The sequence below is a fragment of the Plectropomus leopardus genome, chromosome 8 (genome assembly GCF_008729295.1).
Source record: "Plectropomus leopardus isolate mb chromosome 8, YSFRI_Pleo_2.0, whole genome shotgun sequence".
Taxonomy (NCBI): domain Eukaryota; kingdom Metazoa; phylum Chordata; class Actinopteri; order Perciformes; family Serranidae; genus Plectropomus; species Plectropomus leopardus.
Window position 1 is genome coordinate 18,687,019 of NC_056470.1, and position 26,679 is coordinate 18,713,697.

The window sequence follows — 26,679 nt, forward strand, 5'->3', positions numbered from 1 at the left end:
TTCCCATAGAACAGAGAATCATGGCCACTCCAGGAAAAGCCAGCCAAAAACAACACCTCCACCATTGCACTCTTGCCTGCTTATGCCATAACTCAACACGCTGTTTATGTTTCTAAAGCAAAAAAAAAGCATTCATAGTAATGACATAAGATGACTGTAAATTCTGATGCTAATGTTTAATTTTTTTTGTTGATGTAAGATAAAAATGTCACCACAAACGTGGTTGGTTTATTGGATGTCGTTACAGGTTGGTGAAAAAATTGTGGGCTTTGTTAAGGGAAAGCTTTTTTCTTTGGTTTGGAGTTGCATTGCCTTTGCAAGACCAGTTATTTTATGATACCTGTAAGATTTATTACATGAAAATGTTCAACTTTGATAGGATAATGAAAGTGCACCACCAAGGGCATTGTTAATGGAGGAAATATTCTACCTGATGTGTTTTCCCTCTGCTGTTTTCCCCACAGTTCTCTTGTGCCAGTGCAGTGCATTACTCTCCACTGAAAGCATGCTTTAGAAGAGTGATAGTGGAAATACTGTGAATGTGGAAATACTCTTTGGTCAAAGGTGGTGCAGGTTAGATGCGGCATGTTGTGTTTCTTTGTGTTTAGCTGGCAAAATAAAATCCTCAGGCGTAGCTGCTCAGGTTTGCTGTGCCGCAGGGGCAACTCCATCATCCTCTAAAGCTGCACAACTGGGGCACATCTGGTTTGGGGATGGGCTCGACTGGATCCTGCCTGTTATCCAGAGGGCAGCGTGTAGCCGGGCGCCTGCCGCTGCTACTGATGGTGCTGTGTCACGACAGTCAGAGGTTACTGGGTTACTGCTTTAATCAAACAGTAAAGACAAAGTTTTGGCAGCACGATGATGCAAAAGAAGCGCTAAAGGACGGCCATCCATCATTTTCACTGTAGACGGTCAACATCAGACACAGCCATTCTGGCCATAAAGCTTTATGAGTGTTTCTGCTGGTGTTATTCAACTCCCTCTGCATCCATCAGGGAAACATATTCTCTGTTTCCCCTGTTTTTTTTTCCTGGCCACTTTTAGTCTTGTTTTGCACGACAAAAAATTCCTCTGCAAGCCCTCCACTGTAAGCCCTCCACTGTTTTACAACCGCATGTGTACATGTAGTTTTTCAGTAGGATCAGAGAATGCAAAGAAAGGCATTTTCTATTGCATTGCTCTGAACCCTCAGTTTGTTCCCTCCTCCCTCTGTCATCCGCTCCTTCTCACTTTCTCCCCTCCCTCCCCATGGATTCCCCAACCACACCACAACACCGTTAACAGACGCGGGCCTGACAGATTTACTGCCATCGTCTTTCCATTGGCCGCCAGCGTGACAGCAGAGATTTAATGCTGCCTTCTCATTGGCCAAGACTTGACAGGTTAATTTATAGGTGCGCTGTGATTTGATGCCTCCTGCCTTTGAAGTGAGTTACAGCTCTGTCACTTATAGGACACAGAAACGGTGTCAGGTTGCAATCGTAAAATCTTATCCCCGAAGGGAGGTGGCGCTGGAGTATAATAGTCCTGACGTCATGAGAGGAGAAGAGACCTTCTTGTGAGCACAGAGGAAGAACAGAAAAATGTGTGATAGGATAAAATGCTAAGTGTCTGTTCACAAATGCTTTAAGTCAATACAAATATACAATAAATGTTTAAATGCCGAAGAGAGAGACAAAGGTGCTAGGTTGTGCACGTTTGCATGCCTCCAGTCACATCTTGCTTTTAATTTGAGGTTTTTCTACCTGCATGGGAATGTGCATTTGTCTTCTTTTTTTCCACATCTCTTATGTTCTGCAGGTTTTTGCTTGACTTTGGGGGTCAGAAGATCTTAAGTGACCAAGTAAATCATGCATATATCTCATATGTGATCAACAGCAGCAAACTGCCAAAGTCACTTTGACGTGGGACTACTGTATCTGCTCACTGCAGCCCCAGCGTTCGTGCAACGCCATCATCTATCTGCAGCCTATCTCTTCATCAGCCTGACAGTCTCTCCTGACAAGATCAAGAGGCACGCGGGCACGGCCCTGTAACAGCCTTGACCTACGGAAATCTCTTAAGGGTAAAAAGCATGGCCGCCCCTGCCCTGTCTATCAACCCCGAGTGAATTCATGCTCCGTTTCCCTTGGATATCAAATCCCTCTCTTTACTCTCTCACTTCACACTTGAGGTCGTCTGCTCAAGTGGAAAATTGTCGGAAAATGAAGAGAGAGAGGAAAGCCCTGGACTTGCCTTGTCAAGTGGGATTGCATAATTTCATCAGAGACCTTCTCATGAACTTGATAACTTGGGGTTACACAGCATGCCCTCTGACAATGTGCCATGTAAGAGAGAAAACAGGTTTTACATCTTTAGGAGACATGATCCCTCTGAACTCAGGAGAATGATGGATAGTTTGGCGGTGCGTTAGAAGAGGTTGAGACAGATATACCTGTAAAGAGTTAACAATTTCCCTCAGTCTTTTCTGCAGAATCATCTGTCTTTGCTCTGCTGTTTGCAGTATGACTTGAATATAAAATTGTAATACTTTTTGGACCCACAAAATTGCATCGTTAACATGGGTTCTTTTTTTGCAAATCTGCAGTTTTGAGGTCATGAAAAACATTCTGCTAAATTTATACTAGTGTAGAAATGGGCGGTTTTAATTTCATCTCTCCTGATATCTGTTAAGTGTGTTTTTGGTATGTGGAACATAAAGGTCGCTGCTTCCCAGATAAACATGACTTTCCACAGTGCAGTTAGCATCCAGCACCTCTGAGGCCCAAATATGGACTCTTGTTGTGGCTGCTTGGTTGTTTCCCGGAGAAGCTGCTCAGTCCAAACGTGTCCCAACAAGCTTTAGATTAATAGGGAGGCATAAGGCCAAGGCATGTTAATGTATCTGTCGAGGCTAAACGCACCTCTGTTGGAAAGTGATTTTTACACAGTCGGCAGGGCGCCGTGGTGTCCATCCTGTCAAGGGGAATGTGGATTACTCTGTGTGGCCAAATAAATCTCAGCAACAAGGTCCTGCTCAACTGAACTTGATCTTTGTAAATATATCTGCATAATGCAGACCCTTAGCAGAGGTGTGCATAGGAGAGCAGGCAGCCTCTGGGCACCCAGCTTTGTCCCTCCTCTCTTTGTGAGTGCTGTATTTTATTAACATTTTTGTAGTTGAGGCAGATGTTTTAGTCATTGTTTGAGTTGAGGACTGGCAGTCCCATGCACAGTAGAAACCCATTGCCGTCATTCATTTATTACTTACACTGTGACATATTCAACATACTACAGTGGCTGACAAAGACAAATGCGCTACAGCTTTAGAAACATTGCAAATTAAAAAAAGACATTCACATTTCCTAACAAAAACAAAGGTAACTTGCTTCAAAAAATAAATGAAAAAAATGTGCTACTGAAAGCCAGAATAAAGATATTTACAGCAAAGGCACTGCAAACACAGAAACAGTGCAAAAGTCAAAAACACAGACAAAAACAAATGCAACAAAATGCTCCATATTCAGTCAACACAACAGATGTTCTCCATGCCTCTCGGGGGAGTGCTGAGTAGCTTGATTTAGTTGTATATATCTGTTGCAAAATATGGTTAAAGTTCAAATGTAAAGAGGAATGCTACCTTTTAATTTCACCTCTTTACTTTTCATCCTGTTGAAAGCAAAACAAAAAGAAACAAGAAAACAATTGGCTGGAAAATCCCCTTAGTACAGGGATCTTCAACATTTTTCATGCCAAAGACCCCTTAGCTGAAAGAATGACGGAGCAGGGACCCCTTCTACATATATAATTGAGATAATTCTGACTTCTGGTCGTCTCTTGTTTGCGTTAATTCAGCAGCAATTGTAGCATTGCCAGGTAGCCTCACACACTGCAATTTTGTCAGTGGTTTCTGAGGTGGATGGTGTTTCAGGGTCTCTTGTTTGAAAAGCTACCAAACGATCTATTGTGACTACCATTAATGTCCATACACTCGTAATAATAATACAGCTCATTGGTCAGTGTTTAATTGTGCAACTGGTACCAAACAAGTTCACCTTGCTGTCATGAACAGGTCGTGCACAGGGATTTAGAGTTAGCGAGCTCACATGATGGCACAAGGATTCACGGGTGACAGGTAGCTTATCAATAATGTTATGCTCCATAAATTAAATGGTTTTTTTTTATGAATAAGCCAAGTTATCTTTATCTTAAATGATCAAACAGTAATTTGTTGCCCCCCTGCAGTGACTCTGAAGACCCAGAGGGGGTCAGCAACCCTCAGTTGGTGACCCAGCCCCAAGAGGCCTGGAGAACTTCCGCTGGGTTGACTGTTTGCAGCTTTGTTCTTTTGCATTTGCTTTTTCTGATCATGTATCTGTTGCGTACACGCTGATAATGTATTTATTTGGCTTCCTGCAGCGTGTTTTTTAATTTGCAGTATGTTTCTGTTGTTGTATTTCTGTCGTATTTCATGTGTATTTTTGAATTGACATAGTTTCTGGAGCTGCAGCAGTTCTCTCCTAATAAAAATGCTGTGGCCTGTAGCACATTTCCCCATTTAAGCCACCCTATAAAAGACACCACTAGTCACATATTCACAAGTTTTTAGCCTTTTTCATACCTCTGCCTCCCTGCCCCCCCTAACTAGTTTCTCTCCTTCTCTCTCAAATCTTTCTCTCCCTGTACATGCGATTAAGCCAAATAGCAAAAAGTTAATTTTTAAGATTCTGGTTGCGCATTCTGACTTGACTGGAGATTAATTTTCATGTATGAATATTCATGATTTGAATGTATCAAAACACGCAAGTAGGCTGAACTTCACTTCTCCCTTGTTACCAGTCACATGGGTGACGGCTTTCGCTTCTCTTCTCCTCTGTGATATAATTTGTAGTACTGGGAGTGATATGCAGAGGCTCATTAATCTTGTTGAGTTACACTAATTAAAGAAGTGGTGGCAGACATCTGAATATGGGACAGTTTGAAGAATATGACTGAACGCTCCCCCATCAGAGGTGTTTTTCGAGGCAGGTGGCTGGGTAACTTCCATACATTTACTAGATTTTGGTAACACTAACATTAACACCCTCTCACCCTATACGCCAACTTTGTAAAAACTTTGGATGCCGTTTTGTCCATCTCAGATTGGTGTGAAATGGCTGCTGTTCACTTAACCCAACTATACTTTAAATTTGTATCACTGAAGTTCTCATACTGGTGCAGGATGCCTTTTGGTTATAAGGCAGACCAGGATTTAGCTACATACATAATTTATTTCTGAATAATAGCCCCCAGTATTAAAGAATATTACAATATTTGGTAATCATTAATAAGTAATGCATTCACAATTTCACGGCCCATTGTTTGACGAGAACTTGAGATTTATTGCCAATTCTTTCATATAATATCAAATAGTTATTGAGCTAAAGTGATAAGTCAAACTGATGCTTTTATAGTTACGCTGACACAGTTGGGTTAACATTAAAATGCATATAAAAAAGAAACTGAGGGCCCCAACAGGGTTATGTTCAATTATTTATTTATTTATTTTCATTTCTGTTTTTTATTTAGAGAAAACCAGCTGTTTTTTTTCTCATTTATCGTCATGTCTTGATTGCCACTTGCTGTTAACACTTGGCCTCTGTGTGAATGTTTGAGGATGTGTTCACTGAGGTGTCCAGGAAAATGGGAGTAACCCGGACAGGGGAATTGAAATCTTAATGATGAGTAGCACAACCGCTGCGCTGACGGCCATGGAACACCTCAGACAGCTTAAATATCACTGCTAATTAACACAGAGAGGTGGGCTGTCACAGGCATGATGGATGTTCAGAGGAGGGGGGGGCAGATCGCTGCTTTCAACCAACCAGCGATTCCTTTATTAATCAAAGCCTGAGATGAAAAGGCTCTCCCACACCTTGGGGAGAGGGAGATAGCAGGAGCTATTGTTGGGAGGGTTTCAATCATCCGCCGCGAGCCTGTGATGTATTTGATCAGGGGGCATCCAAACATTTGTAGGAGACGGAACGTTTCTGCTGCCGAGCGCTTGTTTTTGTAAACCCCTGAACCACCCACATGTTTACAGAACACAGTATGCACAGTCAGCTGAGATTTACTGGTTGTTGGGAAAATTTCTGTTTGGAGGACCTATTTTTTTATCCCTCTGACAAGAGAGGTGAGCATGCAGAGAGCTGGCTATCACTCTTAAACAGAGCTCTCCTCCCTGATGGAGTAAGCCAGACTGTGCACAAGGCAGCACTCCTACACTTTACCTCTGGACTGACTCCATGATCAGTCTGTCTCGCGGAGATGATTTCGAACCTAGATGATTTCAGCACTATGTGTATGAAGATGGAGTGTTATCTTCCCCTCTCTGGTCTCCTCCCCATCTACCTCACTTAAGGAGGTCCATTGTTAAGTGCCAGGGGCCTGTGGGTGCTGTAAATCAGGCTGCAGAGGGAGGGGATGTCTCCCATGGGGGAAGGCGCACACTCCCAGCAGCCTTCAGGCTGATCTCATCCAGCCTATCCTAATGCTTTAATTAAAGAACTGGTCAATAGCAACGAGGAAGGTGCCAAAGGGTATGATCTGCACTTCCTAACGTACGACTGATGTGGCAATACCGACGCAGATAGAATGACGGGGCAATGTGCTGGAAGAAATTTTTCCCTGCACGCTGAAGAATGTGGCTATCAGCTCTTAACACAGACAGTTATGTCTGTTTGATGACCCAGTTTGACAATAACACTTCTTACAAGAAAGCCATATGTCTGTAAACAGGACTGAACGCTGTGTATATTTTTACCAAGTTTTCTAATCAAGTTGGATTTGCAAAATCATCAAATGTGAATGGAAACTACTTTTACAGGAATTTTTACTTATTTGCAAGTTTCAAGTAGTGGCAACATCAAATCAGGGTCACATATTTTCCAAAAACCTCCAGACCATGGTGTCACTGATTTGTTGGCAAGAGGTGTAATGATCATCTGTTGTCTCGAATTTACGGAAAACAAAATGCCCTCTGAAAACTACAAAGCACTTGGCTTTGCACAATGCAAATACCATCTGTTTCTTACTCAACGAAGGCTGTGAACCGAGAGTAGCCTAGGATACACCTCCCTCTTGTGGTGCAGACACAGCTGTGTATATAACCAACCAAACTGATAAAACTGTATTACTATGTGTAGTTGTGCTAGTTGATTAAATTATGGTGACTAACTGAATATTTTCGCCCGTAATTCAGTGAACACGTGTTAGCATCTTGTGTTGTCAGAATACTGCAGGCTGTCTACAGGTGTCGGAAACTTAAATATGATTCTTTCTAAGACCTTTCCAGGATATTTTTAATCAAATTTAAGACTGATGTTTGGACAAATATTCTTTTTTCTTATTCAAGTATTTCTTTTAAGTATAAAGCTATAGTTAAGTAGCCCAGTGCAGAGGAGGGTTTTATGTCATAATATATTAAGAGTGAGTTATATTAATCTATGTTTTGCCAACAGGTAAATGCAAGTATAAAGTTAAAAAAAAGCCATTAGGGTCACTGGTAGGTTAAAATATTTGCAACATCAGAAATGTGGACTTTCATGCATAATGGCTTGTCTCATTTTGACAAAAAAGATGGTTGAGTTAAATGAGATTAAATATTTGTGACAGTTAAGACCTTAGAAATTATAAAAATTAATTAGAGACTTTTAAAGGACCCGCAGACGCCCCATATTGGAAGTGCTTACTTTAGTACAATACCTTTAAAAATAGCGATATTCAATACCATTTTCGATATGGAGAAAATTTGACCTTGATAAAATTAAAATTTAAAATAAAATTTAGGATAAAACATGTCAACTTTTTTTCATGATTCATGATGCAGAAGTCCTGTATTAAACAATAACGAGAGAGAGAGAAAGTGCAGCTGGAACCTGTGTACTGTTACTGCAAAAAAAAGGGTATTAATAGTGTTATCAAATATTCTGAATCGATATGTATGAATAAATTGCTACTTTGACAAGCCTTTTAGCCTCTCAAAGGAACATCTGTTTATTCTAAGATGTAGATTAATTCAGTGATTTAAACAGGTTTAACTTGCAACCTGAATTTAAAAAAGAAAGTGTAAATACTTTCATCTTGTATGATGAATCATTGGCTTACATACTTCTACCTTAAAATTCAGTATATAAAGTGATGTTTTTACTCATCTCCCCCATTAATAACCACCAATATGGGAAAACATTTTTTTAAATGTACCTTAATCACTATAACAGAGAATAAGTTGGCACTCATCTGGTCATTGATGCCATCTGCTGACAAGATTGGTGCATTACATATTTTTAAACAGCTCTGCAGTCTAGTCTGGAAGATTCAGTAAATAATGTTCTATTTGAAGACAGGAAATTCAATTTCTCATTTTATGTGACCAAAGTGGAAAACAATTGAACTTAGTCACAACAATTTATGAACACTTCATGTTGCAATGTCCTCAGAGTAAATTAATTCTGACTGAAATCCTCCAAGATTGCCCTTTAGAAAACCAATTAAAGGGACAAATCTATAACTTTATAACCAGTTTTGCAGCGAATATCAACAACATTCATTTGTTTAAAAAAATGTAACAGCTTTATTGAGACTTGGGGCCCTAAAACTCCATTCACTACAGTTTGATTTAGTCAAAATTGATTCAACTTCACCTCTGAAATGACAAAAAAGGTGGGGCTCACATTTAAAAAAGAAAATCTTTTTTACCTAAACAAGATGTATACAAAATCCTCCAACAAATACATGCAAAAGAAAAATAAAAAAATATGCTGACTAATCATGGCTGCTATACTAAAAACGGCAAGAGTGGCAGCTTTTACTTTACTCCTAATAGCAAGTTGAAGGATGACCATTTTCCGCTGTCATAAAAAATCATCAGACTAAGATTATAGCTTTGTAAATACTTTGATTTTCTTCTGAAGTGTAGGTCCCATACATACTATTTTCTACCCCTAATACAATTTAAATATATATTAACTTCATAAAAAGTAGGCGAATCAGCGATGGGCCCCGAACTCCTTTCACACAATCTAAAGTCTGACAGCGACAGAAGTCTACAATACAATCCTCCACAACTGAGCTAATATCTTCAGTCCAGTGTTTACAGTCTGATTTCATCACACAGAGGCCTGAACACAATATAATGTAGCTACAAAACACAACATGGACCTTTTACCCCCTGTCAATCTTCACTGAAGATGCTCAGGGTTAAACTGGAGATGAAAAGACATGGCACTGTGCTCAGATCACATTCAGTCAGGTCAAGATGGAGACAAGCTCTCGAAATCAAACTACACTTACAACAGTTTGAATTGATCTGGGCATGTATTATCATGAGCACTGAATTTGACTTGTCAGCACCAAATTTCCCCAATACATCCGGTGAAAATAATTAGTATCTTGGGCTCGTTTCAAAGCTACAGTTGGTAACTTTATGGAAATAACTTTTTGTCATATTTGCAAAAATGGTTACTACATTTACATCGCAGCACACAAGACAAATTCTATGAAAAAAATCATGTTCCTCCTCCTCATAGTGCTTCCAAAGGCATTTGTTAGAATTTACTGCGGCTGAACAAAAGCAACCAATTAAAGCCGAGGAGTTTCTAACACAGCTGTCAATCATCAATTCATGAGCAATGATTGACATGATTGACAGCTGCGTTAAAGACTGCTCGGCTCTGATTGGCTGTTACTGGTTATGTGCAGTGATTCTTGCAAATGCCATTAGAGGCACTACTAGGAAGCGGAGGGACATGATGTTTTTCAAAGATTATCTTTCTCATGTACTACTGTGGATATAGGGAGAAAAGTTATTTTTAATCAACCAGCTGCAGTTTTAATCTTAATTATGTGCTTAAGTACTCTCACAAACTTACAGGTAAATGTTGTGATTTCAGATAAGACGCTAAAATCAGTTTCTCCAAAATAGTTTTGAAAGGACGGACATCTTTCAAAGTCAGAAAAATCTATTAACGCTGAGTAGGAAAAAAAAATAAGACTGACAGTGTTTTTTAGGAACAAAGAGACAGTAAACACATGCCCTTTATACTGAAGGGATTATTACAGAAGCACATAATCCAGCAACGGAAAGGTGGTTCCTACGTCCAGTTTTTGTATAAAAAAAAAAAGCTCACTATCTTTGTTCAAGAGCATCAAAAGATATCTTCCTACAAAACCTGTCAGCCTTCTACTGTATTTCAACAGTGTAACCTACTAACAGTCAGGACAAACCCCCTTTAAAACAAGGTAGAACACTGAATATATGAGCCAACAGCATCGCTACACAACTTAACTAATATCAAGATTAGTTGAAACTTTGACAAGTAAGGAGCTCCTAGTTAACTTTTAGTGTTTTTCAACCTGTTTGTACACATAACCAACAGAGTTAAATCTGCAGTTATTCTAAAATAACAACTGGACAGTAGCAGGTAAGAAAATAGTTTTAGATCCATTGAAGACTTGTATGTTGTAAAAAAGGCGATCTTTTATATGAGGTGAAAATGGATTACCAGTTTGCATTTTACTCTGAAATAAGCCTCTTTCATGTTTAAATCTATTATCAAAAATTATATTAAAGTTAATTTCAGATGTGTTGCTGTGGCCTTTTGCTTATGAGCAGTAGCTGGTACATTATTAGTAGCATTAGGAACTTAAGTGAGAAAAATGCATCACCAAAAAGCTACACAGCTGTGTATGTGTGTCCTTTAGTGAATTGTCCATTTGTAGTAGAGGGCAGCACTGGGGTTTGCAGGTTGAACAAGATACCTAAGAGGTGCTGCATTGTACACTGACAGTCAGTGCAGTCAAAATGATTTGCAACCCCTCGGCAGCAATACCAAAAAGAATCCTGCAACCTTGCAGATAAAAGGAGATGTCTGCATTCAGGTACTGCCATGATACCAAGACCAGTTGTCCAAAATTGTGAATTAGTCCTTCTCCTTTTGCCTGTATTATGGGTAGAACATTAGATTAAAAAAAACTACAAAAATCCTTTATCAAGCTCTGTGGAAGAACCAGCAGGAGCAGGGTAAAGTTCGGATGTGTTTAAGCTGGGCTGTTTTCAGGGTACAGTACTAGTGAGCTCCAATGAGCGACGTTATCGAGCCTCAGACTGCTGCTGTCTGTAGGGTCTCTCTGGGGATCTCTCTGAGGGTCACACAGTCAGACGGTTGTTGGAAGGCTGTAAGGGGCTCCAGGATGCTGGATGGGCAGATGCGTCCTGCGAGTAGCTTTCCTCTTTGCACATCCCAACTGTACATAGACGTCGATGTCTCAGCAGCCTGTCTGTCCGTGAGAAGTTCTGCAGCCAAAGAAAGACGTGTGTTTCAGTCAGGATTTGCGAAAAGACTGATGGATTTGTTTAATGCTGTAAGATCTTATATGCAGAAATTTAAAAGCACATGTAAAGCTTTTAAGCTTCACTGAAATAACAGCTTACTGACCTGATGGCAGCGATCACACTGGTACGGCTTCTCTCCGCTGTGCACCCTCTTGTGTCTGTCCAGGTGGTAACGCTGAATGAACCGCATGTCACATGCGTCACAAGCGAATGGCTTCTCTCCTGTTAACATCCACAGACAGTTCATTAATCAGTATTTAGGAGTTACGATTCTTTCTTGATCCATGGACTAACTGCAGTTTTTGAAATGAAATGCAAAAATAACGGTTCTAATGTGTATCGAACTGAACAGGTCCAGACTACTTAGTGGAAACTAAGCTTAAATTCTTTGCAGTTAATATCCCAGTAGCAGAAATAACAGACAGTGCAACAACCAAAGTGACTGTGGAAAACAAAATTCAGCGTGCCCTGTGTTGTTATTAGTTGCTTGGTTCTATAGGAAAACCGAAAGCAATCTGATTGTCTTTGCATCAGCTGCTCCAAAAGCAATATGTTTTCACTTTTAAAAATGTGTATGTACCCAGTTTAGTTCTTCAAATAATAATTTATAATTGGTTTAATCCAGCCAGCGAAGGAGAGATGCTCCACTGGCTGAATAGTGGCCTCACTACTGATTACACCACCATGTTTTGCATATCGAACCACTAAAGTGAAGTAAAAACGTGAGCTGGAACTTCTCACCTGTATGTGTAAGTATGTGTCGTTTAAGGTGGTAGCTACTCCTGAAAGCTCCATAGCAGTGGTCACAGATGAAGTTCTTCTGGACTTTCAAGGAGCTGTCATCATCGTCCATATCCATTGGTGAAAGTAGATGCTAACGACAATGACAAAATTAGTTGAAAGTTAACTAAACATCAAGAGTAGATCTTTGTAACTTGTAACAATCCTTACCTCAACTTTCTCTTTTACTTTGCTGGATGACCCTGATTTTTTGTGCTTCTTCTTGGGTTGCATGTTCTGGTTTGCATCCTTTCCATCCATCAGTCTTGATGAGTGATAATCTCCATCTTTTCGGATCAGCTTTTGGAGAAAGTAATGGTAGCAGATGAACTCAACTGCACCAAGCAGTTTGCCACTGAGACAGCTTGTTTGTGGTACAAAACATGCAAGCTCTCGATCATCATTTATGCTCAAGTAACAGTGTGTGGCCGTGTATTTTTAGTCTCTGCCATCTGCCTGTATTTTCTTTTTTGTGGTTGGGATGTTTACAAGCTGCAACATTTGGGCAGGTGTGTGTAGCTTTTAGTCAATAACAGTGCGCAGGTGAGGTCGGGACTTAATAAAAAAGTAGCAGCATGCTTCCAAGAGGAAGCTATGAAAATTGTGGATACAGAGCTGAAAAATAGTGATGTGAAAAACCAAGCGCATAAAGCTTGTTTCAAATCGAGTGAACCTAGGGTTGGCTTTCACTTTTGCTGGCGAGCACTGAAGAGTTGGCCTGTTTTCTGTTGGACGGTTAGGTGTCCGAAGTTCGCTCTGTTGGCTTGAATTGGCTTTTTCTTTACAGCAAATATAATGTTCTCATAATAATACAGTAGCTTTCGGTGTACATGCAAGCAGTGCAGGGAGGAGAGGCCAAGTTTGACTGTTGTGTTTATCAACAGTAATTGATAATTCCTGCACAGTATATATTTAAAGTAATCATATATTATCACATCATGACACTCTGAGACGTTTCTTTTGACCTTCACCGCAGAATTACAGGGTTCCTACAGCTGAAGGAACATTAAATTTAATACTTCTTAAGACTTTTTAGTGCCACTTGGGATTAAATTTAAGACCAGTTTTACAATTACCAAAAGTGAAAAAAAAAACCCCAAACAAAACAAAACCCATGAACCAACCTTTTTTACATAGAGTTAAGAACAATTTTGTCCAAACATTTACTATAACATGAAACATTACATTTTTGGTCCAGTGAAAAAGTTTGATCTGATTAGAATTAGGAAATACCAGGCATTTACTGGTGATTTCTAATATACAACATGAAGAGTTTAAGAATAGGATTTAGGTAAATTATTTTTAAAAAATAAAAATAGATGTTACCAATTAAACTGAGATTTTACAAGGCAATGTCAGAAAAAAAGGCAAGTCATAAAAACCTACTCCCAATGACAACGCATTTTTAAATCTTTTGAGATATTAATTTAAGACATTTTAATACCAATTAAGGCCCTATTTTAGATCAATTAATTCAACACAGGTCACTCTTAGAAAAGAGATTTTAAATCTCAATGAGTCTTTTACCTGGTTAAATAAAGGATATATATATATATATAACACCTTTTAAGACTTTTTAAGGATCCACAGGAACCCTGGAATTAGAGCTACCCAATTTCAGCCCTGAAGTTTAATTTTACCCTCACTTCCACAACATCTGTTCATAGAAAACTACAGACAAACTCTGTTCATGACAGCCAAGGTTAAAAACAGACTTTCAGTGAGACCATGTCCAGTTTCAGTGTCCTCTCTGTCTTACCAGGGGCGGACAGCTCCCAGTTGAAGGCTGGCCCATGTGGCTGTGGTGGGGTTGTCCATGGTGAACCTGGTGTCCATGGTGGTTGTGACTGTGCTGCGAGTGGGTCTGGTGGCTCTCAGGACTGGCCCTGTGCCCTTGACCCAAGGATGACATCATCCTCTTCTGGCCTGGGATGTTGTTGGCTTGCATCAGGGCCATGCTGGACAGCACCGCCTCACAGCCCAGCAACCCAGCCTGGCAACACAAACAACAGGTCAGAGCAAAAAGAGGAGCCTGCAGGACTCCTCACAGAGACACGGAGCCACAGAGAAGGAGAGGGAGGTGAGTAACAGAGACATGCAGTGGCATCAGGATTGGGAATACAAACTAAAAACATGATGGTGATTCTGGAGATGAGGAGACTTCCACTGACCCACTTCATATGGTCTCGAACAGAGTTGTTGGAATGGTGTGTCATCGCCGTGGTTTGAATGCGTGTGTGTTTGGGGGAACAGAGGGGGCTTCACTTAGGATGAGGGGTAACAGAAGAGACCACAAACACCCAAATCATCAGGGGCCAAAGCCTGAAAGTAGAGGCATGACAACATAAGGCCAACATTTTTTACATGCTGGAATCAGGACCTGGAAATCCAGAATCGATCTAATATATCTCACAAATCTGAGTATATGACCGGAAATTTAGATCCAGCATCAATATGTGCAGTTTATCAGCAGGAGAGCCCCAGTGTTTTGGTGCATGTCATGCTTCCATGGTTGAGAGAAAGCACAACAGTCAAGAAAATAATGATGTCTAATGAGAGAAATAAAAACAAATAAAAAATAAATCTTTGTAGGCATCATACATTAATCAAAGAAATGCTTCATGCATGAGGTGACACTGAAAAAAGTGCATCAAAAATAAGTGTACAGTTAAATTTTATCTACCTCAAAATAAATTGTTAAGGCATCTTAAAATGGAATAGATGAAACGATGTTACGTTTTCTAGACTGACTGAAGCTCTAGTGTGTCCTTAAATGACAGTGAAACTGATACTTTAAATCATATTCTTGATGAAAGATTTAGATCTAAGAAAGCTACATCTGCTTTTGTCATTCTTCTTACCACAAACCAACTGACCAATCACTGAGGTGTAAAATAGTTCAGTAGCCAGTTAATCACTGCAGTGCACTGGATTTCTGCCAGTGAAATCTGGCGCTGAGGTTGCAGATGCCATCAACATTTGTACTCAATGACCTGTGGTGCAGTTCTACAGCATAGCATGATCCGGCCAAACACCATAAACATGTTTCCTTGGAATTAATGGCTACAGTGTAAAAATCTACAAACAACATAAAAATTTGTAATGATTAATTTCCTCGTCTTCCATGTTTTTACTATTTAAAACAGAAATGTGTAGTGCTATAACACTCGTTCTGTGTGTTTTTGAGAAATTATGTTTTAAATAGTCATTTGTTTCAGTTAAACATTCAGTGCAGAGGGGTGATTTAAGGACTGAAAGACCAAAGGAAATACTTACTTCATTCGCCCTCTAGATAGTAAAATTGCACTTTTAATGCTTAATATGACTGGCTAAAGAAATTATGTTAAACTTGTTTTTAAAAAAAGAAAACTTTATGACGACTTTGGTAACTAGGGCTCACCCTTGCCTTATTTTTCCTACAAAACATGTCAAGTAAACAAAACTATGGAAAGTATTCTTGCTCAGTAATATCACAAGGTGGAGAACTGTGGCAGAAATATTCCTCTCATGCTGTGGTATTTGGAATAAGAACAAGTACCGAGTTGACCTCAAGGTTAAAGAGAATGACCACAAACTCAGCAGGGAATGGTTCATAATTGACACTGTAAGCAAATGATTTGCTGAAAACATATTAATTCCCTTCCCGCGAGGCAAACTAATATAAAACCACAATGCACATAGGTCCTAATTGACTAAGAGAGAATGTGCCACAAGGGGCATTATAACTAATGTTGTATAATGTGTTAACATCAAACAGAAAGTGAATTCAGATAGCTACCTATACAAGTAATGTTTATAGGCTTTGAAGTAAACATAAACTGCAATTTGCATTCATTAAATGCATATATCTTTGATTGAAAATGATTTGGATGAATCATCTGTAGGTGGGTTTTGATCTTGCAGAAACAAACATGATTTTTAAAATGATGAGCATGAGCGACTTGTCCTGCAGACGTTGGAGTCCCTGTTGTAAAAGAGATCATGTCTGGAGAAATGAGCTTTATTCATCAAACGGGACTTAATCTGGAGCACACAGGAGAGGCAGTTTATATTTGGATATATGAAGATATTTAGACTGTAGGTTTGACCGTGGGAAGCATGCTGAGAGTCTCTGCTGAATGAAACAGAAAAGGCTAAGCTGCTAGCTAACCAGTAGTTGGGTTTTGGGGCAACTCTTGTATGACTGAGCTCCCACCCCCCGACCCAGACAACACAACAACAGCCAGGCAGGCAGGGCGTGCGGGCTCCGCGCCGACCGCTAAAAAACGCGTCCCGCACCGGCTGCAACCGTTAGAAAAGCACGAGGAGCAGATCATAAAACGCTTTAAGGGCCGCGAGTCAAACGTGTTGGAAAAGCGGCAGCTTACCTTTCGTTTTTTAGAGTTTTGTTGGTTATTAATTCTTGTCGCACTTCCAATTTTTTCTCAGTTTACAAACACTGACAGGAAACGCCACCGGAAGTTCTCCGCAGGGAGAGCGGTAATTGGCCAGACGCCCTGTCACGTGACTGAAGCGGATTGACCTACATTTGCGGCCATAACTGTGAGGGAGTGGGTCAGAGACGTAAAGCAATGCTAATTCGTTAAATCTTTTGATAAACCTCATGATCTTGCTTGGTAAATTTGATAAACACAAATGTTAATTTGCCAAATCCTCCCCCTGTTTATAAGTTATTTAATACATTTTATTTACTTTACTAAAGCGGCGTTTGGAACATGTGAATAATAAGAATAAGAATATTAAACAATTCGATCCGTCCTCTGCATGATTTTAAAATGCTGTCTACCTTAAAAAATCCTTAGTGTCTAATTTTAGTCTGTCATTTTTTGCAGTATGTGGAATCTATTATATCTGAAACTTCTAAGTCATCACCTTGGAAAATGGAAACTGTTACAGGTGTTTTTCAATTTTCACTAATGTTTACTAGAACAGAACATTAATGTAAATAATTGTTAGTTGTAGCTATAGAACCAAATAAAGCTGATAAACTGATCATAAAGTCTATGAGTAAGGTGGACAAAAAGTAAAATAGAACTGGTCATGTCCCCAAAAATTGGTAGGGTAAAAATTCTGTAACTCTGCATAAATTATTTCAGAAAGATTTGGTGAACTGATTTCAGAACATCTGTTAAATTTACTCAAAACAAACAAATGCCACAAACAAAATCTAAGTTCTTGACATTTAAGGAGTCACTATTTGTTTATTGATCCTCAGATGTCAGAGTTTAGTATCTCTTGTCACATCTTGAAAGCTTTCTAAATCAAACAAGTCACATCTCTAAATCGTTACAGTTAGATTATTTGCTATAATTTGCGACACAATGGCAGGCTTTGTGCATAACCTCCAAAATCTAGATAGAGAAGGGGTACACATCTTATACATTGTATTGTTTCATCACAAGTCATTTCCAAGTCTTTCAATTTCATCAAGGAAGAAGTTCATGTCATTTTGTGTAATCAGTGGAGAGAAAACAGTCACGCGGAAAAAGTTGACCTTGTTTCCCAAAGGTTGGTAGCCAACCATCATAGTGCCTTGTTTCATCATGCGTTCCTTGATGACTGGAGCCACCTATTATCACACACACACACACACACACACACACACAGTTAACTGTTAGAATCAGATGGTAGCCTGCAGATGTTTTTTTTTAAACAAATAATTAAGAATTTGAAGCGCTTAATTTGTGTGTGCAACAGAAGAGTGATTCCACTCCATTGATGTCATACAGACTTAGGCACTTACTTTTGCCAATCTGTCTTGGTAATCTGGAGTTCCTTCCTTCCCTCTCATACTGGGTGGTATAAACCAGAAGCATACATTCACAAACTCTGGCTGTGCATGGAGACAAACACACAATAACAAGTTATTATTGGCATAAAAAGCATCAAACTCCCAAGCTGCTGTAGAGGCAGGACACTATGGCTTACCCTGTGCTACTTCCTTTAATGCATGTCAAATGTGTAAAACTTGGGATATGCAGAAGTTACATTTCACCTACAGATTACCTTTGGATTGTGTGGATTGACACAAAATAAATCAAAATTGAATTTGCTGGGAGATAAAAATTCATTTTTGTCAGTATATTGTTTCCATACCTCACGCAAAAGATGAAATCCTTCTCTTTTCTTCATCTGCTCTACCAGATACCTGCAGGAGAGATGTTAAATTTTACTGTCAGTTGGCCTGGTTAACAACTCAGCTAACAGTTTTGTAAAGAAAAACGAAGATTTTAATGATAATGTTCCTGATTTGTTGGAGTGGATTCAAGATAAAACAAATTAGGGGATTATATGCCAAAAGAATCCCACAACTATCTTAACCTGTTGAAGAAGATGCACGCAAATGTTCCTTATTTCTTGATATTTACATTTAGGAAAATCAACATCTAAATAACCAACTCAGTGATAAATGGGTAAAAAATTTTGGCACGCAAAAAAAGGGAAACAGATAAGTGAGCTTTTTATCGTAAAGATTAGATTATTTTACTGACTTGACATACGTCAGGCTCATGCTGTGCTACAGCTGCATGCCTACCTTACATGAACAAAAGCTTTGTCTACACGCTCGGCCAAGCCAGTGGAGCCAACAGCTTTCCACATCAACCATAACTTCAGACAGTCGACCTTGCGGCTGCACTGTACTGACTTATCCCCGACGTCCAGATTCACATCATAGAATTTGTCTTGCTGGAAGAGGTATGTGGCGTTGGCGCTGTGGCACTTCCGTAATAAGTTCTGAGGAGAAGCAGAAGTGATTTTTTTTTAAAAAGTTCAGAAGTTTTTTAAAAAAAACATTATAATATGTAACAGCTTATGCTGTAATCTCAAACCGTGGTATCTTGTAGCAGCAAGACAGAGCACTGCAGGCCGGCCACCAGCATCTTGTGTGGATTCCAGGCTACTGAGTTTGCTCTTGTCACACACAGAGACACATAAAAACACAAACACCGTTAGCTATGTTCTGTCTCTATATTTTATATGTAATTATACCTGCCTATACTGGCATGCATACTGATACCTGTCAGCTCCTTTCATCAGATGTCTGTGTTGCTTGGAAAAGAGCACGCTCCCTCCCCAGGCAGCCTGAAACACATGACAAAACAGTCAAAACTCTGCATGTTCTGACATTTGACAGATTTGTCTTCCCTAAGAGGACTTACATCAACATGCATCCAGAGCTTGTGTTTTGCACAGACATCAGCTATGCGGTCCAGTGGGTCAAACGCACCCTGCACTGTGGTCCCTGCTGTGCAGCTTACAAGGAAAGGCACTGCACCCTGAAAAACAAACTGAAAGTGAACACAGCTCTCTTGCATTTGGTGCTTTCTGACTTGTATGATGCACCAAATGTTTTAAAGGTACTTGTATCTCGTAGATTAAACCAATATAAGTGGTTCCAGAAATGCAACATATTGTATGTGATACTGTAAATCTGAGTAGTAACTAGAATCAGTAAATTTACCTGAGATTTTGCTTGTTGTATCTTTTCATCAAGGTCCTCTGGAATCATATGGCCTCTACAGTGCATTAGTAAGCATGCAAAAAGAGCAAAGAGAAAGTTAGCATTTTAATTGTATAGATTAGTCAATAAAATGTTAAAAAATGGAATAATACGCTTGCATATTCCCAGAGCCTTAGATTATGTCTTCAAATTAAATTCAATTTCTAATTATAAATTCAAAATTAATTTATAATTCTATAAAATTGAGACAAGTTACAAATAGCCCCAGTGGATGAAACCAGCTCTCTGCATAATTAACCGTTTAACCTAAAGTATACATTTATTTATCAATTATTTCCACTCCTTTACTGAAAAATACATTACCCATCATCTACGTTCACCATGATGACGTTGTCTGTCCCAATACCCAGAAAAGCAGCCCCTTTCTTCACAGAGTAGTGGCTCTGGAGAGACAAAATAAAAAAATACAGTGTGATCCTCTAATACAGTTTCAGTCCCCACGATGTCATGTAGTATTTTACAGCCATTCCTGACCTCTGGAGATGTAAAGACGGAAAGTCGCGGGAGACCCCACAGCCCCTGGCTTTTGACCTCAGGAAAGAGTCTGTAGCGTGCGAGGTTCATGGCATACATGTTAGAAGTAGACCCACCAGGACAGAAAAGACCATCACCTTGTGTCCAGCCAACCAGCTGCCGCAGCCCTCTCAAGACCTCCATCTCCATCAGCACAAACACCGGGGCCACCTCATAGGTGAAGCTGCATATGACACACAACATGTACTTTTAGGGTTGTTTGCACATTTTTTTATACAAAAAAAATGACCACAGAGTTGTATAAACACTGGCCTAACACTAGTAATGGAAGTAATTACTTAACTCAAGCACTGTACTTAGAGGGGCTCTGTAATGGATGTATAATCACAATTAGATACAGCATTGGACACTGATCTTCCATATTGTTGGGCCCATTGAGCAAGCACAATAGAAACTACAGCTGCCAGAGCGGCAAACTTCCGGCTTAGCCCTCCGCTAACTTGAATGGGGATAAAATGAAGGATCAAATCCAGATAGAGAAATGAGACATTTTGCAGGGGTTGTGATGCTAAAAAAGGCATCTACTGATATATAGATGTCTCTTCCACAGTGTAGGTCTATGGAAAAAAGTCTATTTGGGCCCAGTGTCATTAAGTCATGGACCCAGAAGTTGTTTCACTGTTTAGCCACTACAAAAAGGTGGCTTCAACCTTAACCAGGGGGAGCTAGAGGCTGGGAGCCACGCTTCCACAACCACAGCATCCCGGTATCAGTGCTAAATGCCATATGTGCATATGCAAAGACACTGTGATGAGCCTACACATGCAGGACAAAGAAACTCAGATTACAACGCATACAAAGGTAGCATGACATCATTCTGGTCAGCATTACTCTACGCTGTCTTCACATAACAAGTTGTTTGCTGCTTTATGAATGATCTGAATGTATCATACCGATTTTATGTACAAATATACCATATCCAATATGATAGCTTTTCACTTTTAATACTATCACAACATTTTTTTTGTTGTAATACTTTTTCACTTTTACTTAAATAACATGTCAAATGCAGGACTTATAACAGAATGTTTTTAGAGTGGTTATGTCTCGAATCCCTCCTGATCTGTGAGTCATTCAGCCTTTTCATTTTCCATGTCACTAACTGCCCAGTCATTTGAGAACTGGCCGCTCCCATCTGCCCTCTGATAACCCCTTTCACGCCAATTTCACCACCCAACTAGCTCCTCCCCCTCACTCACCTGCTTCCCATTTCCCTAATTATTACCACAGTAGTGTATATATATCTACACACACATATATATGTATGTATATATATATAAAAAAAAAAAAAAAAAAAAAAAAAAAAAAAAAAAAAAAAAAAGGCGGAAGTGTGCTATAAATTATAGCCCACTTCCGCCAGTCCTTTGCCAGATTGTGTTAAACGTGCCAGCTTTCCTTGTGCTTACTGGTTTCTGCCTGTTAAAAGATGTTTCAGTTTGCTCTTACCTTGCTGTTCTTTCTGTGCCGACTAGTGTTACAGGTTATCGCTACTTTTACTTCTTTCATCACTTCCAAACACAGTCACATTACCTTGTTTCTTGTATCAACTTGCATCAGAATTTTACAGACTTATTTATCCATCCCTTGTGCAAGTCTGTGCTTATATGCTTTAGTTATTTATTATGATTCTTACAGGTTAGTGTTGAGTGCCTCCGTTACAAATCGTCCAGCCAAGGCATGATAGTCCACTCCTGCAAACTGCTGATTAAAAAAACGTGGGTGACCTGAAAGAAACAAAAGTTTTACCATGAAAAAAAGGGTCAACCTATGTAAATGTCCCGACGAGTCTCTGGCAGTCTTACTTGTCTTGATGCTGTACTTGGCAACATCTTTTACTCTCTGTAGGAGCCTATGTTGTGGCTCCCCCGTCGCCCTTAGCTCCAGATCTAGCAGCACAGCCAGCTCCTCCGGCTCCTTCCACTCACAAACCTGAAAGAAAAACACATGGATCATGAATTTTGTTCAAAGCACTCACTGTAATCTAACACCGTTGTGATTTAATGCTTCACGACCTTCTGCTTGATGTCTGTGCCCTTGCAGAGCACCTCTTCGATTATAATTTTGAAGGCTTCATTCAAGAAGTGTTGGCCCTCTGAGTGGTCGATAAGTGGCTCATTCAGGTCATGGTGACCAGTTGGTTCCTGCATATCTGCTGCTGATAAAACAGTTAAAAGCATAAACAAATACTTCTAAAAGCTTGGAGTTAGAAACAAAAATAGAAATGCATTGCACAGTGTACTTACATGAGAATGCGAGTGTATTTGCCATATCCACACTTTTGAAAAGTTGGCAAATCTCTACCCTTTTATGTGTCTGTGCTGACAAGGCAGACAGTAGAAAATGACTACAAAGCAAAAGGCAGGGTGGGGTACAGTAGGAGTGTTGGGCAGTCAACCTTTGTCCCAGAGTAAGTTACTCAATGTTTCTGGAATATAGTTACCTAAGATTTATGAGTTTCTTTCCCAAAAAAATCAACCAGTCAACTGGTTTAATCAATTCACACGTGAATTTTTCAATGAATAAAACAAGATCTTAACAGGAAGCTCAACTCATTGGATCTCAACCTGTTAAAAACATGATTTTAAAGAGTATCAGATTAACTCTGAATTTTACAGAGTAAAACTCTTGAAGGCAACAACTGTTATACAATGAGTTCATTCAGTGTAGCTGTTGAGCAGACTCTGCTTGTCTGCCTCCTTTGCATGACAACAAGAGTCGCTGTCTGAACAGGCACTCCAAGTATAAAGTAGCCTGTATTTAAACTAGTAGCACGAGATATGTATGTCAATGGCGAACATGCATAGCATAACTGTTGCGACTCCAAGGGCTCTGCACATTTCACAGAGCAGATCGAGTTTTCCTGTCAACAGACACTGTATGTAAAATAGATATAATATTATTATACGAATGAATGTATTTTTAATAGCCTTACGAAAACACACCCACAAGTACTTGTTCCTTGTCATTCATAACTTGTAACCGTACGAACTGTCTGTGGGTAAAGCATACAGTAAACCAAACAAGACACGTTTAACTAGTTAGCCTACTTACTCGCTTATTGTAGAGGTACAAATTTCAAGGAAAAATGACCATTTCAACAAAATCTGCAAGTCTGCGAAATCAGGCGGGCAATAGTCTCCGCTGCTGAAACGCTCCCGGTGCGGTGCAATGAGGCTGTGCGGAGGACTGAGTAAAATCGGGTCGCAGCCATGGCAACAAGTGCTGTGCTGCATGGGTGTAGATTTCGGGGGGATGCAGGGGACACGACTCCGTCAGTATTTAAAATGTGCATATGCCCTTATAATAATAACATAATGACATTAACATCATAAATTCATGCAGAAAATTTCTCCAGAATGCAAGAAATAGGTGTGTGATACTTAAATTTTATGGTGAACCCCTAACCCTGTTGTTCTGTTTCACCTTAATACAGACATTCAACAGAAAATTAAAACTCAGTTTATTATTGTAATGAATGCTGTAGTAAATGTAGCCCTTGATGTATTTGAAAAGACTAAGTCTGACACTGATGGTATTTAACATGTATGATTTTATTGGAATGTCAATGTGGGATAAAACTGACGGAAGACAGTTCAGATTGAGTTTTATGACAATTTATATCAAAAGACAGATGGAGGGAGCAGACAACAACTCTAGTAAAACTGTCACGATTTTTCGAGATTGGACATATCTTAAAAAGTTTAAAATTACTATTTAAACAACTTAATGATTTCAAGTAAAATATGCTGTGTGTGTGTATATATAACAGGGAAAACAATGGAAGAAACCTCAGGAAGAACAACAGAGGAAGGATCCCTCTTCCAGGATGGAGACACAAACAATACATGTGGTATGTAAAGAATAGACCAACATAGTAGAATACACTATATACTTTTATGCAAAATCTTAAGGTCTCAGTGGTCCTAAATGGCACTGTGGGACAAGTCTGTAAAGTACTTAAGTCTTCAAGTGTTGTTTTTTTTCTTGACAGGTTTAAGTCTCAAACAGTAGCAGACAGTGGAGGCCTCAGTCAGCCTCCAATAGGAAGTCAATGCTCTCAGGTGGCAGTGCCCAGTCTCCCTGACTAAGCAACATGTGCAGGTGAGCAGCAGTGGCTTTTTCCCTCTGGCGGGTGCTCCAGTATCGGAGCATGGCAAACACTCTTTCCACATGGAGTGGATGGTCCTCTTCAATCTGTTCCAGCTTCACACTGGGCACGGCCAGAGCCAGTCTGCCAATCTCCTTCCAAGATCTGCCAATGGTACGAGCCAAGGTCATCAGCTGCTTCTCCTTAACTAAGCAAGTGCCTGTGCAATGACACAGAGGCAGATAAAGTAGGTGATGGTGTCTGCAGTGTTTTAAAGGGAACAGTTTTGAGTGCAGTGTGACCCACCTTTGGTGCAGATCTGTTTGGATGGAATGACCTCTTGTAAGTCAGGCGCTGTCTCTCTCTTTCTTGATATTTCTTTTTTTTCTAGTAGAAAGAGAAAACTGTTATATTTAACATGGAAATATAACAGTGCTTCATAGTAGGATTGTTAAAATTACTACACAGTCTTTGCCCTACCTGAGGACAGTGTATTGATTTGCAGATCCTTTAAAAAGCGAAGCATTGGGAAGGTTTCCTGCAGTGCTGGGTCATTCAGCAGTTCCAGCAGCCCACGTGCTGCTTCAGGACCTCTCTGGATGATGTGATCCAGCAGGTCTGTCACCTTCTCACAAGGAACACGGCGAGATTTCACCTGCTGGTAGCCGTGAACAGACAGCAGACAGCAAGAGTCTGCATGCTGCAGGACAAAGTCGGCATCGGCGCTTAGAATTTCTATCAGCTTGACCTTCTGGCTTCGTAGTAGCTGTATTTCTGGTGGTGGTTCCTCAGCCATGACTGAATGTCACTAAAAAAGAAAATATGGTAATGAAAAGTTATTTTAACGGAAGCACAGACCAAATCTGAAATAACTGCTAAAACAAATATTGAACAGAGTATGGCAGTTCAACAAATCTCAGCTGTATTTAGTCCTCAAGATGTCTATTTTCCATTTAAATTCTCACAATGAGGTTATGGTGTACTTCTTTATGCAACAACAGCTTTACTGTCTTTGATTATTGTATATTATCAATAGGTAATAACAGGCCATCGAAAGTATTTTTGTCTATTAATTCCCTTGTTGCTGGTTAGGCACATTGAACTTTTTGGGGGATCTTGTTCTTCTGTGGCTTACATCTGAATAGAGATGATGATCCAGCTTAAAAGATGGGATTTAAACCTTTAAAAGATATAGCATTTTGCACTTTTTATAATGCATATATTTGTGAGAAATGACCCATCAAACACTTTGAAGTTTTTTAAAATTATGTCAACATGAAAAAGTCAATTCATTGTCCTGTATAATACCTGCATAATACCTGTAAGACTCACCTTCACGGCTACAAAATATTCCCGAGGGACTTTTTTAGTGATTACCAGGACCGTTGAGATAATGCAATTACATACAGACGTCTATTTAACATTCATAATGCAACTGGAGCAAGTTCCTCCAGTAATTTGTTAATGACCAAAAAGCAGCCACTCATACATAATATAAAATATAAATGTGGATACGTGAGAAGTCTTAAATACGTTGTTAATTACAGATTGTTAGTAAAAGTAAGAGTTGGGAATGAAGAATGTCAAGTGTTATAAGTAATACATTATTATCTATTGAAGTTCAGTGCAGACGGACTAGTCTGCAACATGCAACAAGATCTAAAATAGGCGTATATGCAATATATACAGCAAAAAAATACCTTAACAATATTACTATGTTACTGAATTAAAACTATGTAACTCACACATTAAAACTATTAATGTGTGAGCAGCAGTCCCATGCTGAATATCTGCATGTCTGGACTTCCTGTTGTCCGAGTACCTGCATTCATCATGCAAAGCATCTATTTTCATCCAGCTTCACTCCCATAACAGTCTTACCATTTGTTGTAGCAGCTGGGGTCATTGAAAAAACGCGGGTAAACTTAAACAACCTTTTGCAGACCTCTGTTTACATGTTTTGGATAGCATGCATCGGACTTCTCTTCTCCCGCTGCTCAGCCGACAGACTGCAGCCCAATGCATCACATTACAGCGTGCTTCCATCTAGCGGATGGATGATTGAACTGCAGTATTCTGCCGTGGCTCTGAGGGTTTGATGACATCTGGTGGAAATGATTACGCATTGCACTTGGTAGTGAGAGAGGTATTTTAGTTTAACTTCATAAATAAAACAGTGTTTCGTTAAGGATAAGATAATATAGGATAATATTAAATAATACTTTATCATACAAACAGTACCTACATCCAATTAAACTATTCGTAAAGTACCTCTCGAGCAATATATACTGTATATACTACAAGTATTTAGGTAAAGGCATGGGGAGATTATGAGATAATTGGCCCCTGGGAATAGATATGCAAAGGGCCCCTCCACCTCTCATAGACAGGAGTACGACACAC

At 39.6% G+C, this 26,679-nt stretch overlaps 3 protein-coding genes across 7 annotated transcripts; all 3 read right to left on the reverse strand.

The window, feature by feature from the left end:
• Positions 1-9,721: 9,721 nt before the first annotated feature.
• Positions 9,722-16,587, reverse strand: znf740b (zinc finger protein 740b). 2 transcript variants are annotated; one of them, XM_042491271.1, is made up of 7 exons: positions 16,501-16,587; positions 14,305-14,455; positions 13,893-14,126; positions 12,305-12,433; positions 12,095-12,227; positions 11,457-11,575; positions 9,723-11,314 (listed from the first exon to the last, which is right to left on the reverse strand). In XM_042491271.1, the coding sequence occupies exons 2-7, from the start codon at positions 14,347-14,349 to the stop codon at positions 11,168-11,170; spliced, it is 807 nt and encodes a 268-aa protein (XP_042347205.1). In that variant the 5' UTR covers positions 14,350-14,455; positions 16,501-16,587; the 3' UTR covers positions 9,723-11,167. The 2 variants fall into 2 exon arrangements, with proteins under 2 accessions (XP_042347206.1, XP_042347205.1); XM_042491272.1 differs by lacking the exon at positions 14,305-14,455 and having other exon boundaries at positions 9,722-11,314.
• A 766-nt stretch (positions 16,588-17,353) lies between these two features.
• On the reverse strand, positions 17,354-23,352 carry csad (cysteine sulfinic acid decarboxylase). Of its 4 annotated transcripts, none has more exons than XM_042491573.1 (15): positions 23,241-23,352; positions 22,433-22,507; positions 22,202-22,341; positions 21,992-22,118; positions 21,823-21,913; positions 20,130-20,352; positions 19,959-20,038; positions 19,596-19,650; positions 19,294-19,410; positions 19,152-19,216; positions 18,964-19,045; positions 18,669-18,868; positions 18,230-18,281; positions 17,877-17,966; positions 17,354-17,702 (listed from the first exon to the last, which is right to left on the reverse strand). In XM_042491573.1, the coding sequence occupies exons 2-15, from the start codon at positions 22,455-22,457 to the stop codon at positions 17,529-17,531; spliced, it is 1,521 nt and encodes a 506-aa protein (XP_042347507.1). In that variant the 5' UTR covers positions 22,458-22,507; positions 23,241-23,352; the 3' UTR covers positions 17,354-17,528. The 4 variants fall into 4 exon arrangements, with proteins under 4 accessions (XP_042347507.1, XP_042347506.1, XP_042347509.1 ...); XM_042491572.1 differs by having other exon boundaries at positions 22,202-22,344; XM_042491575.1 differs by lacking the exon at positions 22,433-22,507.
• Positions 23,353-23,729: 377 nt separating this feature from the next.
• Positions 23,730-26,306, reverse strand: zgc:174906 (uncharacterized protein LOC571548 homolog). Its single transcript, XM_042492289.1, has 4 exons — positions 26,158-26,306; positions 24,757-25,084; positions 24,583-24,663; positions 23,730-24,496 (listed from the first exon to the last, which is right to left on the reverse strand). The coding sequence occupies exons 2-4, from the start codon at positions 25,070-25,072 to the stop codon at positions 24,216-24,218; spliced, it is 678 nt and encodes a 225-aa protein (XP_042348223.1). The 5' UTR covers positions 25,073-25,084; positions 26,158-26,306; the 3' UTR covers positions 23,730-24,215.
• Between the last annotated feature and the right edge of the window lie 373 nt (positions 26,307-26,679).